General features: G+C 43.4%; 1 protein-coding gene across 1 annotated transcript in view; it reads left to right on the top strand.

Annotated features, from left to right (window-relative positions):
- The window catches only part of LOC120914268 (zinc-alpha-2-glycoprotein-like), a 32,383-nt gene that overhangs the window by 9,498 nt on the left and 4,638 nt on the right, over positions 1-18,247 (top strand). The window contains exons 2-4 of the mRNA XM_040324895.1: positions 510-767; positions 6,348-6,623; positions 16,538-16,807. Of these exons, the coding sequence (XP_040180829.1) occupies positions 510-767; positions 6,348-6,623; positions 16,538-16,807 (804 nt within the window). The remainder of the gene's footprint in view (positions 1-509; positions 768-6,347; positions 6,624-16,537; positions 16,808-18,247) is intronic.

Here is an 18,247-nt window from a genome sequence, read left to right as displayed (position 1 = left end):
GACCACACTGTCATCTGCCAGCTCAGCGGGGATCAACGGAGCGATCCCCGCTGAGCAAGCAGAGGTTACTGATCCGCCCCGTGTGAAAGGGGCCTAAAACCCCTATTAGGACGGCTGTCTGTCTCATTGGGGAGATTTCCCTTTTATGTACTCATTGAACATTACAGAACCTGAGGAAATCCCTTCTTCTTCAAGAGTTGTCACCAGATCAGGTGGTCCCCAGCAGTCCACTCACCTCCTTTTTAGGTGTAACATTTTGTATTTCCATCACTTTCTGTCCAGATAGAGGTCACCAGGACAAATAGAGCGGGTGGATTTCCCCAGAGGGGAGATAGACAGCAATAAACTCCTGACAAAGGTTCTAACCCTCCCCTGCCCTGTCCAAAACTCAAAAGAAAAAAAGTTTTGCCGTTGAATATCCTATAATGAAGGCCATTATAAGCTTGCTTTTCCTTTCCGTTTCTTTACAAGCAGTGTTTATTTTCTGCACTATTCTCTCTCTTGTACAGAAACCCATTCACATTTTTACTTCACAACTGTCACTAATGACTCTACATATGAGTACCCCTCCTACTTCACCACCAGATCCCTGGATGACATCATGCTGTACTGGTATGACAGTGACAATGGGGTTATAGAGCGCAGGGTACCATGGTTTAGGAGTACCATTGGCAACTTATTGACTGCCTCTATTGATGAATATAAATTCCAGGTAATGCTACAAAATCTATTTGAGGAATATAGGAATTATATGAATGATACTGAAGGTAAGTGAACATTTCATCATTTTATAGTCTTATTTGATGTGTTTCTTAAAATTGTAACTAAACTGTATCTGAGCACCACAAACTGAAAATGCTATTTACTTAATTTCTCATTGTGAAAGCAAGCATGCCCATCCTTCCATGTCTCCATGCTTTATTTTGCTGAAAACGTACTTTCTAGCTGAGGCCATCTTGAGTAAGGGCAGATGATTCGTGTAGCGTTTATCCCCTGGGCCCGGATTCAGATAGAGATACAACGGCGTATCTCCTAATACGCCGTCGTATCTCTGAGTTCCGACGGTCGGATCAATGCGGCTGATTCATAGAATCAGGTTCCGCAAAGATCTCCCTAAGATCCGACAGGTGTAAGTGACTTACACCGTTGGATCTTAGGCTGCAATCTCCCGCTGGCCGCTAGGTGGCGTTTCGTTTTTTGTACGCGACGAATATGCAAATGAGGAGTTCCGCCGATTCAGAAACGAACGCCCGCCCGTCGCTTTTTTTTTTTACGTCGCTTGCGTTCGGCTTTTTCCGGCGTATAGTTACCCCTGCTATGTGAGGGGTATCCTATGTTAAGTATGGCCGTCGTTCCCGCGCCGAGTTTTGAATTTTTACGTCGTTTGCGCAAGTCGATTCAGAATACGGCCGGAAGCAAGTTACGCTCACGCCGAAACCCATGACGTCCTAGCGACGTCATTTGGAGCAATGCACGCTGGGAAAAATCGCGGACAGCATATGCGCTGTTGGATCGGCGCGGGGACACGCCTGATTTGAATTGTAGACGCCCCTAGCCGCGGAATTTGAATTCCGCCGGGGGATTTACGATACGCCACCGCAAGTTTTGAGGTAAGTGCTTTCTGAATACAGCACTAGCCTCAAAAACTTGCGCCGGCGGATCGTAAATCAGATAGATTACGCGGATCTAAAGATCCGCTAATCTATCTGAATCTACCCCCTGGAATCAATCTGCCCTTAGCTCAGGCATGCAGGTAGGAGGGTGTGCTTAGCTGAGAAAACCTTTTCTTCAGATAAAATAAAATAAAAAATACCATGAAGACTCCTGGAATGTATTATGTCATTTTGGCCTAGGCCAGAAACCAGGAAGGAACTGAAGAAATTTTTAAAAACGTTAAAAAAAAGTTAATATAATATACCTCCCTTTTTATTTCCAAATGCTAGCAGCATAAGGATTAAAAATAGGTAATGTTGATTGAGATGGTTTAGTTCCTCTTTAACCACTTCAGCCCCGGACCATAGTGTTGCTAAATGACCGGCCACTTTTTGCAAATCGGGACTGCGTCGCTTTAACTGACAATTGCGGGGTCGTGCGACGTGGCTCCCAAACAAAATTGGCGTCCTTTTTTTCCCACAAATAGAGCTTTCTTTTGGTGGTATTTGATCACCTCTGCGGTTTTTATTTTTTGCGACAATTTTGTAAACATTTTTTTACTTTTTGCTATAATAAATATCCCCAAAAATATATAAAAAAAGCTTTTTTTTTCTCAGTTTAGGCCGATACGTATTCTTCTACATATTTTTGGTAAAAAAAGTCGCAATAAGCATTTTTATTAATATTTTTTTTTTTTACTAGTAATGGCAGCGATCAGTGATTTTTATCATGACTGCGACATTATGGCGGACACATCAGACACTTTTGACACCATTTGGGGACCATTGTAATTTTTACAGCGATCAGTGATATAAAAATGCACTGATTACTGTAAAAATGATACTGGCAGTGAAGGGGTTAACCACTAGGTGGCGCTGTAGGGGGTTAAATGTTCCCTAGGAAGTGATTCTTACTGTAGGGGGGCGTGGCTACACGTGACACATCACTGATCGTTGTTCTACTCCCAATAACCACAGTCTGGCCCCCCTTAAGTCTAAAGGACAGTAAACTGGCCCCCTCATTAAAAAGTTTTGAGATCGCTGGTCTGTGGCAAAGAAATTGTGTTGAAGTCCTGAAAAAGTAATACATTAACTACTTCTCACATCATACTACTTGAAATTGTACCTATTAAAGTGGTTGTAAACCCTTTACAACCACTTTAACCTACAGGTAAGCCTAGATTAAGGCTTACCTGTAGGCAGGGATGGACTGGCCATTGGGACTACAGGGAGTTTCCTGGTGGGCCGATGACTTAGTGGGCCGGCTTCAGTGACAGCGGACCGCCACCCCCTCCGTTCCTCTGTCTCTCCCTCCCTGCAGCGCTCACCTCCTCTCCCTCCCCGCAGTGCTCACCTGGGGGGGGAACAGAGAAGCAGGGGGAGGACCAGAGGAGCAGGGGGGATGACAGAGGAGCATGGGGGGGACCAGAAGGAGCACGGGGGAGGGGACAGACAGCTGACTCAACAGCTATGGCCTGGGAGTTTCTCACTTCTGTCTAATCTTGTCCCATGAGGGGGGGGGCACCAAACTGATTCTTTGCCCGGGTGAAATAATGTATAGCTTCCCCACTGATACTGCCTATAAGAGTACCAGTACCAGCCGTTTTACTCTAATAAAGTAGAACGGCTAGTGGCTAGTGAAGGGGGAGAGGGGGCTTGGGTGGCTGGGGAGGGGGGCTGGAGTTGTCCGGCCGCCATAGGAGAGACCTGTCAAAGTGGGCCAGTCTGGATGAAGTCCAGGGCCAAATATTTGTCCCAGTCCAGCCCTGCCTGTAGGTGCAAGAAATATCTCCCTAACCTAAAAGGTTTAAGAGATATTTACAAAAAATAGCGGTACCAATGTCTACGGCGCATGTGCCGTAGACATCGGGTGCAGGCGCACTGAGTGTGCCGCTACCAACGGCATTATGCTGTTAGTGGCAGCTCCCGTGAGCATGCGCATCATGGCATCATGTCGGAGGAGGTGAACGAGGGCCGCTGCGGGGGCTTCGATCTCAGGTATGTAATTCATAATGAGCTAGTATGCTATGCATACTAGCTCATTATGCCTTTGTCTTGCAGGTTGTCTTTTTTTTTTTTTTTTGACAAGAGGGTTTACTTCCTCTTTAAGACACTGCCAAAGAAAAATATTAGATGCTACTTCAGGTACGATCTGTAAATCGCATATCATACATGAAGTTGTACCAGTGTGGCCAGGGGCTAAGGAGTGCTTGCAATTTCTTTAGTATAGAACAAAAAATGGAATCCCAGGGTAAAAGAGAGACCACAAAACACAGGATTTTCAATTGTGCCAAAATAGGAAAAAATGAACATCACATTACATCAATAAAATCACAAGTCTTTATTAGAATAGTTAAAAACCACATTTGAAAGTAATCTACAGCATATCTGACTATGCCATCAGCCATATCCAATGTTTTTTTTTGTATATGGCAGATGGTGTGTTCAGAAAAAGATTACGTTACCCTGGGATTTATTCCATGGGGATGGTGAATTCAATTTTTTTTTTGTTGTATAATAATTTGTAGATATGTGCATTCGTTTTCGTCCGAATGCAATTTCGCCCGAATTTCGGGTATTTTTGTTATCGTTTTAACAAATGAAAACGAACGCTCAGAATCCGAAATCCGAAAGATCCGACATAAAAAAAATGCTTTATTTTCATTTTCGTTGCTACAACAGTTCGATATAGGTAGAAGATTTGACATGACGCTAACAATAGCAATCTGTGTCTATTAAACCTGTGGTCGAATGTGCCTAACCGTAACTCTATTTGTCCAAGATTATGCTACATAGAGAGGAAAGATTCGACATAGAGAGGAAAGATTCGACATAATAGAGACAGTGTTGGAGGAGGCCATTCGATATGAACGACGAAGATTCGACAAAGCAGTGAAAAACATACAAACGTCAAATCTGTCATTGAATGCTTATGGCAGGGGTGTCCAAACTTTTTTCAAAGAGGGCCAGATTTGATGAAGTGAACAAGCGTGAGAGCCGACCATTTTGCCTGACATTCTTTGAACCATTAAAATTAGTTTTAAGTGTGTTCCTCCAAGCACTAATATACTGCCCAACAAGAATTGTCTTGCCTTTGTGGCTGTATGTGAGTAAAGAGATGAGCTTGGGCGTATTATTTGGCGTATAACACACACCTTCACTTTAAGAGCGAAGTTTCAGGAAAAATAAATACAAATTTTAATAAAGAACTGTGAACCAAAATAAGAGTCAGTGCCCATCTGCAGCCTCACAAGTGCCCATCTGCAGACCCACCATTGCCATGAATGTAGCCTCACCATTGCGAGGAATGCACCGCCATTGCGAGGAATGCACCCGCCATTGCCAGAATTGCACCCGCCAATGCCAGGAATGCAGCACCATTGCCAGAAAATGCACCCACTATTGCCAGGAATGCACCCACCATTGCCAGGAATGCACCTGCCATTTCCAGGAATGCACTCCCAATTGCCAGGAATGCAGCACCATTCCCAGGAATGCACTCACCATTGCCAGGAATGCACCCGCCATTGCCAGGAATGCACTCCCAATTGCCAGGAATGCATCACTATTGCCGGGAATGCAGCACCCTTGCCAGGAATACACTCACCATTGCCAGGAATGCAGCCCATTTGCCAGGAATGCACGCACCATTTGTCAGGAATGCACGCACCATTTGCCAGGAATGCAGCACCATTTGCCAGGAATGAACGCACCCAGAAATGCAGCACAATTTGCCAGGAATGCAGCACCATTTGCCAGGAATGCACTCACGAGCGACAACAATTTATTACAGGAGAATCTCCTGTTTACACAGCCTCTTTAATAGAAAGTCCCGCCGTCCAATGGCAGCGCGGGACTTCCTATTACAGAGGCCGCCCGTAAAAAGGAAATTCTCCTGTGTGTGTACGGCTGGGGCGGCGCTCGTCCCGCCTCCTGCCTGTCCCTTTCCAAGGCATATACATCTTTTGTGGCCCCGGCGCTGCGTGATTGTCGGGGGCCACAAAAGATATACAAATAACCCGGCGGGCCGTTCAAAACCGGAACGTGGCCCGCAGGCTGGACTTTGGACATGCCTGGCTTATGGTGTCTGTCGAAAGGTCTAAGAAGATTCGCCAAGCAGCTAAACTGTACGACGCCGCAATCGTAAATTTACGGTCAAATGCTCGGCCCATAGGTTATTGAAGAATTCAAATGTTGGTTAACTAGTAATAATAATAATATAATAATTACTAGTGTCATACAACATTAGAATTCTTCTATAGCTTGTAGGCGGAACATTCGACTGAAAAAGGTACGATTGCTGCGTCGTACAGTTTAGCTGCTCCGTTTAATCTTCTTACAACATTCGACAGACACCATAAGCCTTCAATGACAGATTCGACCTTAATTCATTCGGATTTTCGGACTAAAGCATTTTTTAACGAAACAAAATAAATAAAAACGAATTTCGGGAGTAACAAAATAAATGTATTTTTCGGACGAAAACGAAATTCCAAAATATTTCAGTGTGCACATGTCTATTTGATGGGGATGGTGCCCAAATGGGTTACATGTGAATAGCTCAATTCACATTCTTCATGTTACAAATTTCTGTAGTCTTTTAGTTGTCTACAAGACATACGTAGCCAGGTGAATGCCACAAACTGGAATAAAAGCAAAAACTTACAATTTTGATTCAAATTTTTGTGATTTCAGAATTCCAAGTATTGCAGTTGTTGGATGGCTGTATGCTCTATGATGATGACACAGTTGACGCAACGTTCAGTTTTCGCTACAACGGGAAACCATTCATGGCTTTCAGCGCGGAGAATGGGAGCTGGATTGCAGATGACCCAAGAGCGCAGGTCTTCGCTGACAAAAATAACAGGAACAAGACTGTGTTAGAGCAGATCAAGAACAGTATGAAGAGTATATGTGTTCCACATATATATGAGCTTCTCTCCCTAGGAAACTGCACACTTAGCAGGAGAGGTACTGTCTATCACTTTTGCATGGAATTGGTGAAGGGATAAGTGGAATTAAAGCTTTTTAAAGTGTATGCCAAAGGATTTTTATTTGTTTTTTACATTTTTGGAAGGTTAGATCCTCAAAGATCTGCACCGGCGCTGAGTATCTGAGAAACGCTACGCCGCCGTAACTTACCTGGCTTTGGTTTGAATCCAGAAAGAATTTGCGCCGTAAGTTACGGCGGTGTAGTGTATTTCTCGCGGCGTAAGGGCGCGGAATTCAAATGCGGCGAGTAGGGGGCGTGTTTCATTTAAATGAAGCGCGTCCCCGCGCCGAACGAATTGCGCATGCCCCGTCCGTCAAAACTCCCAGGGTGCATTGCTCCAAATGACGTCGCAAGGACGTCATTGTTTTCGTCGTGAACGTAAATGGCGTCCAGCCCCATTCACAGACGACTTACGTAAACAACGTAACATTTTCAAAATTAGACGCGGGAACGACGGCCATACTTAACATTGAGTAAACCACCAGATAGCAGCTTTAACTATACGCCAGAAAAAGCCGAACGAAAACTACATAAAAGAATGCGACGGCCGCTCGTACATTCGTGGATCGTCGGAAAAAGCTAATTTGCATACTCGACGCGGATTACGACGTAAACGCCACCCAGCGGCCGCTGGAAAATTGCATCTTAGATCCGACGGCGTACTAAGGCGTACGCCTGTCGGATCTAACACAGATGCCGTCGTATCTTGTTTGGTGGATACCAAAACAACGATACGACGCGCAAAATTTTAAATTACGTGGCGTATCTACAGATACGCCGGCGTAATTTCTTTGAGGATCTGCCCCTTTGTCTCTAGCTACTGCTATACACGGCTCTGCTGGTGAGTTTTCTTCTCCCTTCCTGTCCCGGTGACAACAGTTTTACCAAACAGGAAATGGAAGAAAATCTGTAGCATTGATACATATAGCCATAGGTGTGCGCAGCCTATTGCATTAGGGTGTGCACCTCAAAGCTCCAACATATATGCGTTTGAAATATTAACTGGCCTCTTCCCCGCTCTCCATCCTGAAACAATGGGGGAAAGCGGGAGCAAAGGAGCACATGGGGGACCCGGGCAACAGAAGGAAGAGGAACAGGGAATTGAGGGGAGGCGGGGGTGTCATATATTGGTACCAATCCCCTATATTTTCCGCTTGTGGCAGCTGAATGTTGACAAAAGGGAGAGGAGGAGAAGCCTACCTTCAGCTGCTGCAGGAGGAAAATGCAGATCAATTTCACTAAATTGCACCCCCGCTACCTCTCCTGTCCAGGTTCTGAGGGTCGGCAAGGAAGCATTGTGGTTTACCTGTCACCTGCCCACCAATGACAGGTTGCCAATCCCAGGATTAGGGTGTGCCCAGGCACACCTGGCACACCCCTTGCGCATGCCTATGAATATAGCATTACAAATCTGACAGGGATTCTAGCTTTCCCACATCCTCCTTCAACCATTTCAGCCCCGGAAGGATTTTCCCCCTTCCTGACCAGGACATTTTTTTGCGATACGCCTCTGCGTCGCTTTAACTGAAAATTGCCTAGTCATGTGACGTTGTACCCAAACAAGATTTATGTCCTTTTTACCCACAAATAGATCTTTTTTTTGGTGATATTTAATTAACCTATGTGGTTTTTATTTTTTGTGCTATAAACAAAAAACACTGACAATTTTGAAAAAAACACACAATATTTTGTAATTTTTGCCATAATAAATACCCCCCCTCCAAAAAAATCTTCATCAGTTTAGGTCGATTTGTATTCTTCTACATATTTTTGGTAAAAAAAAAAAAAAATCGCAATAAGCGTATATTGATTGGTTTGCGAAAAAGTTATAATGTCTACAAAATAGGTGATAGATTTATGAAATTTAGAAGGGGGAGATTTTGGGACGTTAAGTGAAGCACAATTCAGTGCCTCCATCCCTGGCTCAAGTAAATGAGGAAAGGGAATTTTGGGACTTTGAATGAAGCAAGTGAGATGTGGAGGTGTCATTTAATTCATAACATGGATATATATTCGGTAAAAAAGTAAGTATAAAAAAGAGTATAAGCCGACCCGAATATAAGCCGAGGTATCTAATTTTACCACAAAAAAATGAGAAAACTTATTGACTTGAGTATAAGCCTAGGGTGTCCATCTGCATGCCTCACTGTGCCTCACTTTGCCTCACTGTGTCCATATGCATGCCTCACTAAGCCCATGCCTTACTGTGTCCATGCCTCACTGTGTCCATGCCTCACTGTGCCCATGCCTCACTGTGTCCATGACTAGACTTACGTTTAACATGGGAGTATATAGAAGGGGTGCCTGGCTTAGAAAAAATGCACCCTTATAGAGGAGAACTGGGGCTACATGTGTGCCAATTGTCGGGTCCAGGGGACCTACGGCCAGATAATACCGGGTCACAAAATTTACCAGAGAAATTTCCGTTTAACATGGGAGTCTATAGAAGGGGTGCCGATTTTGAAAAGTCGGTGCTTCCCGGCTGTAGGTCCCCCGAATGACAATCTTTGCACACTTGTAGAGTAAGAGTGGGGCTATATGTGTGCCAAGTTTGGGGTCCAGGGGACCTACGGCCGGCCAGTACCGGGTCCCCAAAGTCTGGATACATAGCTCGACACGTTTCGTGGATGTCTCCACTCATCAGGAGCAGATGTGACAGAAATTCCTATAAAATAATATAAATGTAATAAAAACCCATACTCTGACTATAGAGGGAAAGTATCATGAAAGATGAATATCTATAAATAGTTGGTTCACCACACTTACCAACTAGGATAGTGAATGCAATATGCGGCAAATGGCAAAGGGTGAGCCACAAGAACCAACCTCGCTGCGGGAGCTGAGGTGGCCATATACAGGGGTACAGCATTGGACAGTGCTGGGGAGTGCATAAATGAAGTAATGATCTCTAAATAAAAAAGATTTTTGAAATGTAAAGCTCATCAAATGTGGGTATCTGGGAACATAAAATTATTAATTAGAGTATGTATAAAATGTATGATAATAATGTAGCGCCCCCCCCCTTTTAAATAACTGGGGCGTTACGCTAAAGTTAGTGGGGAATGGGAGATCTTAGTTGCTCCCATTCACTGATTGTTAGTTTGTGCTGTTGCCAGTTCAGAACTGCCTCCTGGGTCAGTCTGTGTGTCCAGGGGTGGACCCTGGGCGGCAGTTGGCGCTGCGGGGGTTCTGACAGAACCATCCATTCCCTAGCAGCCAATCAGAGGAGTTTCCCTCTTTGGGCATGCTGGCAGGGGGTATATCTGGAGCACCGGCCATTTTTTCTAAAAGTCTGCGGGGCCCGAGTTCCAGGTGCGGCATCCACCTTCAGGATTATATTGAATACAGTTACTACGCCTGTGGCAGAGGCATTATTTCCTCCAAGTTATCTGGTTATTACAAGTGACCCTTTGGCTGCCAGGTTTAAGCTAATTGCCTGTCCAGGGGGCACTTACCCACCCTGGCTAGGGTGGCGACGTTTTGAATTGTCTGTGCTGAGAGCAGGCTTGCTCTCTTTTATGCTTTCTGATTTCCAAGGCCTGATGCTATATGCTTTCCTTTCTCATCAACCTTTTCCTTTACTGTGTGTCATGTTGATGTTGGCCTTGTTGGCCTTGGAATAAAGCATTGGAAACTTATACTACCGGCTGGACACTTGTTCTTTTGCCCACATTCACAAGTATTACCCCTAGACAGAAGAATTTGGTAACTTAATACGCAGATCCCGAATAAACCAGCGGCTCCTTCGGGGGTAAGCACTACAATAATAATAAAAGTAATAATTTATTATTTAGTAAATAATGAACCGAGTGTAACTCCCTGAAGAGTGATGACAGAAGTAAGGGAAATAATTACAGTGACAATGGGTTATTGGAATTTGTATTATCTTATTTTTTTACTAGTAATGGTGGCGGTCTGCGATTTTTATCAGAACTGCGACATTGCGGTGGGCAGGGTGGACACTATTTTGGGACCATTGACATTTATACATTGATCAGAGCTAAAAATAGCCATTGATTACTGTATAAGAGTCACTGGCAGGGAAGGGGTTAACACTAGGGGGCGTTCAAGGGGATAATTGTGTTCCCTCAGTGTGTTTTCTAACTGTGGGAGGGATGGGACTGACTAGGGGAGGAGACCGATCGATGTTCATACTGTGTATGAACACATGATCTGTCTCTTCTCCCCTGAAAGAACCAGATTTGTGTGTTTACACACACAGATCCCGGTTCTCACTCTATCACGGGCATCGGCTCCGGGGAAAAGAGCATCTACCCCAGGCATGCGCATCGGCTCCAGGGACATGCAGCGGGCTCGTGAGCGTGCCTCTGACGGTGCGCGCGTGCCTGCTGTGATGTCTTAAAGGAGCGACCTACAGCTACAGTGATTTGTGTAGCAGTGCCAACCTGCTGCAGTATAACTGCGGTGGCTGGTCAACTAGCGGTTAAAAATATTTTTTTATTTCTGTGCTGCTGCTAGAGATTTTCCTTCACTTTCGGTCTGATAAAACAGCAGAAGTAAATGAAAATCTCTCTAATGGAGCCCTACGGGGGTACTGTTCTTTCCCACCTCTAATGAAAACCAAGTAAACATGGAATTTAACCCTATACAGCTGTTCTAAGCCCAATGATACAAAGGACCTACAGTATGAGGACAAAGTCAAATTCTTTTTTTTAGGTGAGCCTGCAGTGGTCAGAGGTAGACATGTGAACTGCTGAAAAATTTGTTTGTTTTTTACCTGTTTTTTTGTTTTTTGTTTTGTTTTTTCGGGTCATCATTCGTTATGATCGAAATTCGTTATTTCATATAAATCCATAAATTCTAAAATCCTGAAATTCGAGAATTCGAATATTTGGAAATTTAAAAATTCGAAAGTTCGAAAATACAAAAATAAGAATGAAAATCCCCAAATTTTAAGTAATAACTAACTTATAATAACTACCTATTAAATTAGAGGTATTGGAATTTCCTTTTTTTTGGCTGTTAGTGAATGAAATTAATTTATCTGAAGTTACAGATTATACAAAATAATGAATGCCGCATCTAAACAAATTAATAAAAATAAACAATAATAATAAAAAGGTTATATTATTATTTATTATTATACATTTTTTACGTTCCATTCGTTTAGATGCGGCATTCATTATTTATTTCGATAAATTTGTGTTCCTGACGGTCACTAACAGACAGGTTTGAAAGAAAATTCCAATACCTATAATTTAATAGTTACTAATAGTTATTATTAGTTAGATAGTTATTATTTTGGATTTTAGAATGTTCGGGTTTTCAAATTTGAGTATTTTCGTTCTTATTTTCAGATTTTCGTTATTTGAATTTTCAGATTTTCATTCGTATTTTCGGTTTTCCTAATTTCAGAATTTCAGATTTTCAAATTTACAAATTTTCATAAATTTTTTTTTTTTAAACAGGTTTTCTTTAATTTGAATATTTTTGAACAAATTTGTTTAATTTATTCGAAAAACGATTTGGGAACGAAATAAATTGCATGTCTAGTCAGAGGACACAAGTGTCTGAAAGGCCAGGAAACCCATTTGTTTGATACAGTATATTGGTAGTCCAGTTTTCTTATTCTTAGACCTCCAGTATGTGGAAGCATTTTGGTACCTCATTTCAGAATAAAAAATTATATTACTTACAGTGATTCTAAAGGCTTTCTTTAAAAAAATAAAAAAAATAACAAACATGTCATACTCACCTATTCTGCAGTGGGTTTGCACACAGCAGTCCTGATTCTCCTCTTCTTGGGTCCCTTGCCGACACTCTTGGCCCCTCCATCCTGCCCCCAGAGCAGGCAGCTTGCAATGGAGGCACGCAAGCAGGCTTGCTCCCGAACCGCAGCTCTGCGTGTCCATTCACACACAGAGCCTCTCTCTCTCTCCTCATTGGCTCACTGGCTGTGATTGACAGCAGTTGGAGCCATTGTCTCAGCTAATGAGGAGGGAGAGTCCCCGCCTCTCATGCACATCACTGGATCAAGATTCGGGGGGGCTGCTACACAGAGGAGGTTTTTTACCTTTATGCATGGAATGATAGGCAGCACTGATGGGTACTGATAGGTGGCATTGATTAGCACTCATAGGTGGCACTGATGGGCACTGATCGGCAGCATTGATGAGCACTGACAGGCAGCATTGATTGGCACTGATAGGCAGCATTGATGAGCACTTATAGGCGGCAATGATGGGCATTCATAGACGGCACTGATAGGTCGCATTGATGAGCACTGATAGGAGGCACTGATAGACAGCACTGATAGGCGCTACTGATAGGCAGCACTGTTGGGTACTGATAGGTGGCATTAATGAGCACTGATGGGCACTGACATGCAGCACTAATTGGGTTAATGGTAGGTAGCATTGATGGGCATCGGTAGATGTCACTGATAGGCTACACTGATGATCAAAGCCCTGATTAAGTTTAAACAATGTACTGACAGTCTTTCTGGTTAACATCTCTCTTTTCCTCAGAGACACAGCGTGGGAAGAAAGAACTGTCAATAACTGACAAGTCTGTTTACACGCGATCAGCTGATCACATGGTAAGGGGCCGCTGTGATTGGCCATTTACCATGCTCTGTGATTAGCTGTGTCTGAGGGACACAGAGCATGTGAGATGCACGCACCAGGGGACAAGCAGGAGGAGGGTCATGAGAGAATATCCATGGATGCCCTACCAGAGCTGGAAGCCTGGGGCTTAGATGGGAAAAAAAACAAAGGAGGTTCCCCAAGGACTTTATGGGCCAAGGATAAGAACCAGATAAGAGTAAAGAGTATGTATATAAAAGTATTACAAGTTTATTACAAAAGACCAGGTCCGATCCTAGGGTCGCAGGCACCTGGGTGCAGAAATATTTCAGGAGCCCCTACATGGGCGTGGTTATTTTACTAACTCCTCCCCTTTACAAATGTTTCTATGGCAATGACTCAACCACAGAGATGCTCCCCCACAAAGTCTTCATTAAAGTTGAGCTTTGGCTTAAAAAAAATAATAAATTAAAGTCAGCAGCTACAAACACTTTAGCTACTGACTTTTAATAAGGACACTTACCTGTCCAGGGTGCCTGCGATGTCGGCAGTCGAAGCCCACCGCGGACAAGGAAGTGGCAGATTAGGAGATCTGCTTAGTAACAGGCACTTCTGGTAAGTATAAAAAATATATATATTTTTTCTATTTTTTTGTAGCCTTTTTGGCTATTTATTTATTTTTTATTATTTTTTTTAACCTGGGATCCTTAACTGCTTGCCGACCAGCCGCCGCAGTTATACGGCGGCAGGTCGGCTCTGCTGGGCGAGATCACGTAGATCTACGTCATCTTGCCGTTCAGCCAATAGGGCCACGCCGCCGGAAGCACGCACGCGCGCCCCCCGCTCGCCCCTGAAGCCGCCGTGCGTGCCCGGCGAGCGTGATCACCGCCGGGCACCCGCGATCGCTCGTTTCAGAGCGAGAACCAGGAGCTGTGTGTGTAAACACACAGCTCCCGGTCCTCTCAGGGGGAGAAATGCCTGATCGTCTGTTCATACAATGTATGAACAGCGATCAGTCATTTCCCCAAGTCAGTCCACCACCCCTTTCAGTTAGAACACACCCAGGGAACATACTTAACCCCTTCCTCGCTCCCTAGTGTTAACCCCTTCCCTGCCAGTGTCATTTTTATAGTAATCAATGCATTTTTATAGCACTGATCGCTATAAAAATGCCAATGGTCCCAAAAATGTGTCAAAAGTGTCCGCCATAATGTCGCGGTACCAATAAAAATCGCTGATCGCTGCCATTACTAGTAAAAAAATGTTTTTAATAAAAATGCCATAAAACTATCCCCTATTTTGCGCAAACCAATCAATAAACGCTTATTGCAATTGTTTTTTTTTTACGAAAAATATGTAGAAGAATACGTATCGGCCTAAACTGAGGAAAGAAATCGTTTTTTTTATATATTTTTGGGGGATATTTATTATAACAAAAGCAATTTTTTTTTTTCAAAATTGTTACTATTTTTGTTTATAGCGCAAAAACTAAAAACCGCAGAGGTGATCAAATGCTACCAAAAGAAAGCTCTATTTGTGGGGAAAAAAGGACGCTTTACCGCCGACGCCCCCACACTGTCAGTGTGAAAGGGCTCTTGGTACATCTTATTATACATCACATCTTTAGATGGACTACTGAGGCGCAGGAATGGGCAGGGGCTGTGTATCCTATGCAATCTATCATGTGATAAACCATTTAGAGCAGGGGCAGCCAAGAGCACATGTAAAGGGATGCTGGGGATGCCATCCCCCAGCACACAGCTCACTGAACACTGTGACTCACCTCGGTTCTCACTCTGTGCAGCCCGAGATAGAAATGGGAGGGGGAGGCATTCCAACTGGAGTTGGTGGAGACAGTGCAGGATCCAAGGGACTCCCAGTGTGAGGAATTCATTCCTGCACATCAGCACTCAACAGCCACTGAAAACTAGAACTCCAGGAAGAGGAGCGGCCCCTTGTCCGAGCACTGCCAGTCTAGACGGGCTGCCCTATGCTCACATATCAGTTCTGGACGGACACACACCTATGCTCAGAACACTAGTTCTGGACAGACACAAACAAGGAGAGTAGGAGGGAGGGAAGAACTCTGGCACTTTGGCGCCCCCACCTCTGCAGGAGCCTGGGTGCAAAGCTCCCTGTGCACCCTGCCTAGGATCGGCCCTGCAAAAGACATTTCAGTACATGAAAAAATTATATTATATTAATAAAACCAAAACAGATGGTCATGCTATAATAGTATACAGCTAAATTCTAATGCCGATAGAAAAAAATCCGATGGAATTTTCCGTCGGAATTCCGATGAAGCTGACTTTCATCAGTCTTGCATTTACACTATCAGACTAAATTCCGACCGTCCAAAACGCGGTGACGTAAAAAACACTATGACGAGCCGAGAAAAATGAAGTTCAATGCTTCCGAGCATGTGTCGACTTGATTCTGAGCATGTGTGGATTTTTCTTCGATGGAATTCCACACAGACGATCGGAGATGTCTGTGGATATTACAGTGGGGGAGATGTCTGTGGATATTACAGTGGGGGAGATGTCTCTGTGGATATTACAGTGGGGGAGATGTCTGTGGATATTACAGTGCGGGAGATGTCTGTGGATATTACAGTGGGGAGATGTCTGTGGATATTACAGTGGGGAGATGTCTGTGGTATTACAGTGGGGGTGATTGTGGATATTACAGTAGGGGAGATGTCTCTGTGGATATTACAGTGGAGGAGATGTCTGTGGATATTACAGTGGGGGAGATGTCTGTGGATATTACAGTGGGGAGATGTCTGTGGATATTACAGTGGGGGAGATGTCTGTGGATATTACAGTGGGGAGATGTCTGTGGTATTACAGTGGGGAGATATCTGTGGATATTACAGTGGGGGAGATGTCTGTGGATATTACAGTGGGGGTGATGTCTGTGGATATTACAGTGGGGAGATGTCTGTGGATATTACAGTGGGGGAGATGTCTGTGGATATTACAGTGGGGGAGATGTCTGTGGATATTACAGTGGGGGAGATGTCTGTGGATATTACAGTGGGGAGATGTCTCTGTGGATATTAAAGTGGGGAGATGTCTGTGGATATTACAGTGGGGGAGATGTATGTGGATATTACAGTGGGGACTATATATGGTGGTGATCCGAAAAATGTATGTGCGTTATAATTAATCGAAATTAGTCAATTAATCGATAAAAAAAATCGATTAACCGAACACGAAAATTTTAATCAGTTACAGCCCTAGTAGATTGTATTTTATTATCATTGCTTGAATTGCTGCAATGTGGCCTGATACAAAGCATCTCAGATAACTCTGAAATGTGTTGTCATTCTTCTTCTCCGGCAGAACAACCAGTTGTGGTGCTGACACTGAAATTTTTTGCCAATTCCACTTACAAACTGAGCTGTCAGGCATATGGACACTACCCCAAATACATCTCCATGACATTATACAAGAATGGAAAGCCGGTGTCAGAGAGTCTGATGGAGAAAGTGACCTTACCTTTCCCTGACATCACCTACCTCACCCAACTTTCAATGTACACCACCCTGGAGGATGATGACATCTATATCTGTTCTGTCAATCACAGCAGCAACATGTATCCACTCATGGCAAGTAAGTTCAGAGTATATAGCGCAGTCCATGTAGTATATATAATACATTTTAGAGCATATAGTGAAGTCAGTGTAGTATATATAATACAGTTCAGAGTATAGAGTGCCGTCAGCGTAGTATATATAATACAGTGGAAAGTATATAGTGCCATCAGTGTAGTGTATATATAATACATTGCAGAGTATATAGTGTAGTCAGTGTAGTATATTTAATACAGTGAAGAATATATAGTGTAATATATATAATACAGTGCAGGGTATAAAGTGCAGTGCAGAGTATATAATACAGTGTATTGAAGTGGTTAAGGGGAACTCTATGACAGAAAAAAAAAAACTGTGTGGGGTGCCCCCAAAATCCATACAAGGCCCTTTGGGTTTGACATATATTATAAGGAGAACTCCACGCCAAAATAAAAAATTTGCATGGGGTCCCCCCAAAATCCACACCAGACCCTTATCAGAGCTAGGGATGAGCCGAACACCCCCCCATTCGGTTCGCACCAGAACCTTTGAATGGACCGATCATTCGCGTGAACATTTAGAACTCCATTGACGTCTATGGGACTCGAACGTTCGAATTTAAAAGTGTTAATTTTAAAGCCTAATATGCAAGTTATTGTCGTAAAACGTCTTTGAGAACCCGGGTCTTGCCCCAGGGAACATGTATCAATGGAAAAAAAGTTTTAAAAACTGTAGTTTTTTCAGGAGCAGTGATTTTAATGATGCTTAAATAAAAAAAAATAAAAAAATCCTTTAAATATTGTACCTGCTGGGTGTCTATAGTATGCCTGTGAAAACGTCTTTGAGAGCCCAGGTCTTGCCCCAGGGAACATGTACAGTATCAATGGAAAAAAAGTTTTAAAAACTGTCCTTTTTTTAGGACTCCTGAAAAAACGACCGTTTTTAAAACTTTTTTTCCATTGATACATGTTCCTTTGGGCAAGACCCGTGTTCTCAAATACGTTTTAACAGGCATACTGTAGACACCCAGCAGGTACAAATAAAATACAATATAAATAAAAAAAAATAAAAAAATGAAAAATTCCTTTAAATATTGTACCTGCTGGGTGTCTATACTATGCCTGTGAAGTGGCACGTGTTTAGCCACTTACATTAAAGCTTGCAGCTTTAATGTAATGTCTGGTCCCTGCAATATGGATGAAAATCATTGCGAAAAATAGCACAGACAGTACACACACCACGTAGCTTTAGGTGCAAACTACAGAGCACACGGCCAGTACACACCAAGTAGCTTTAGGTGCAAACTACAGAGCACACGGCCAGTACACACCAAGTAGCTTTAGGTGCAAACTACAGAGGACATGGGCAGTACACACCAAGTAGCTTTAGGTGCAAACTACAGAGGACACAGGCAATAAACCACGTAAGAATACTGCAGCTAGCACCATCACCTGCCTGCCAGTAAATTAGGAAGAACTAA

Source organism: Rana temporaria, chromosome 9 (assembly GCF_905171775.1).
Source record: "Rana temporaria chromosome 9, aRanTem1.1, whole genome shotgun sequence".
NCBI lineage: Eukaryota > Metazoa > Chordata > Amphibia > Anura > Ranidae > Rana > Rana temporaria.
This window is presented reverse-complemented; position numbering and strand designations above follow the sequence as displayed.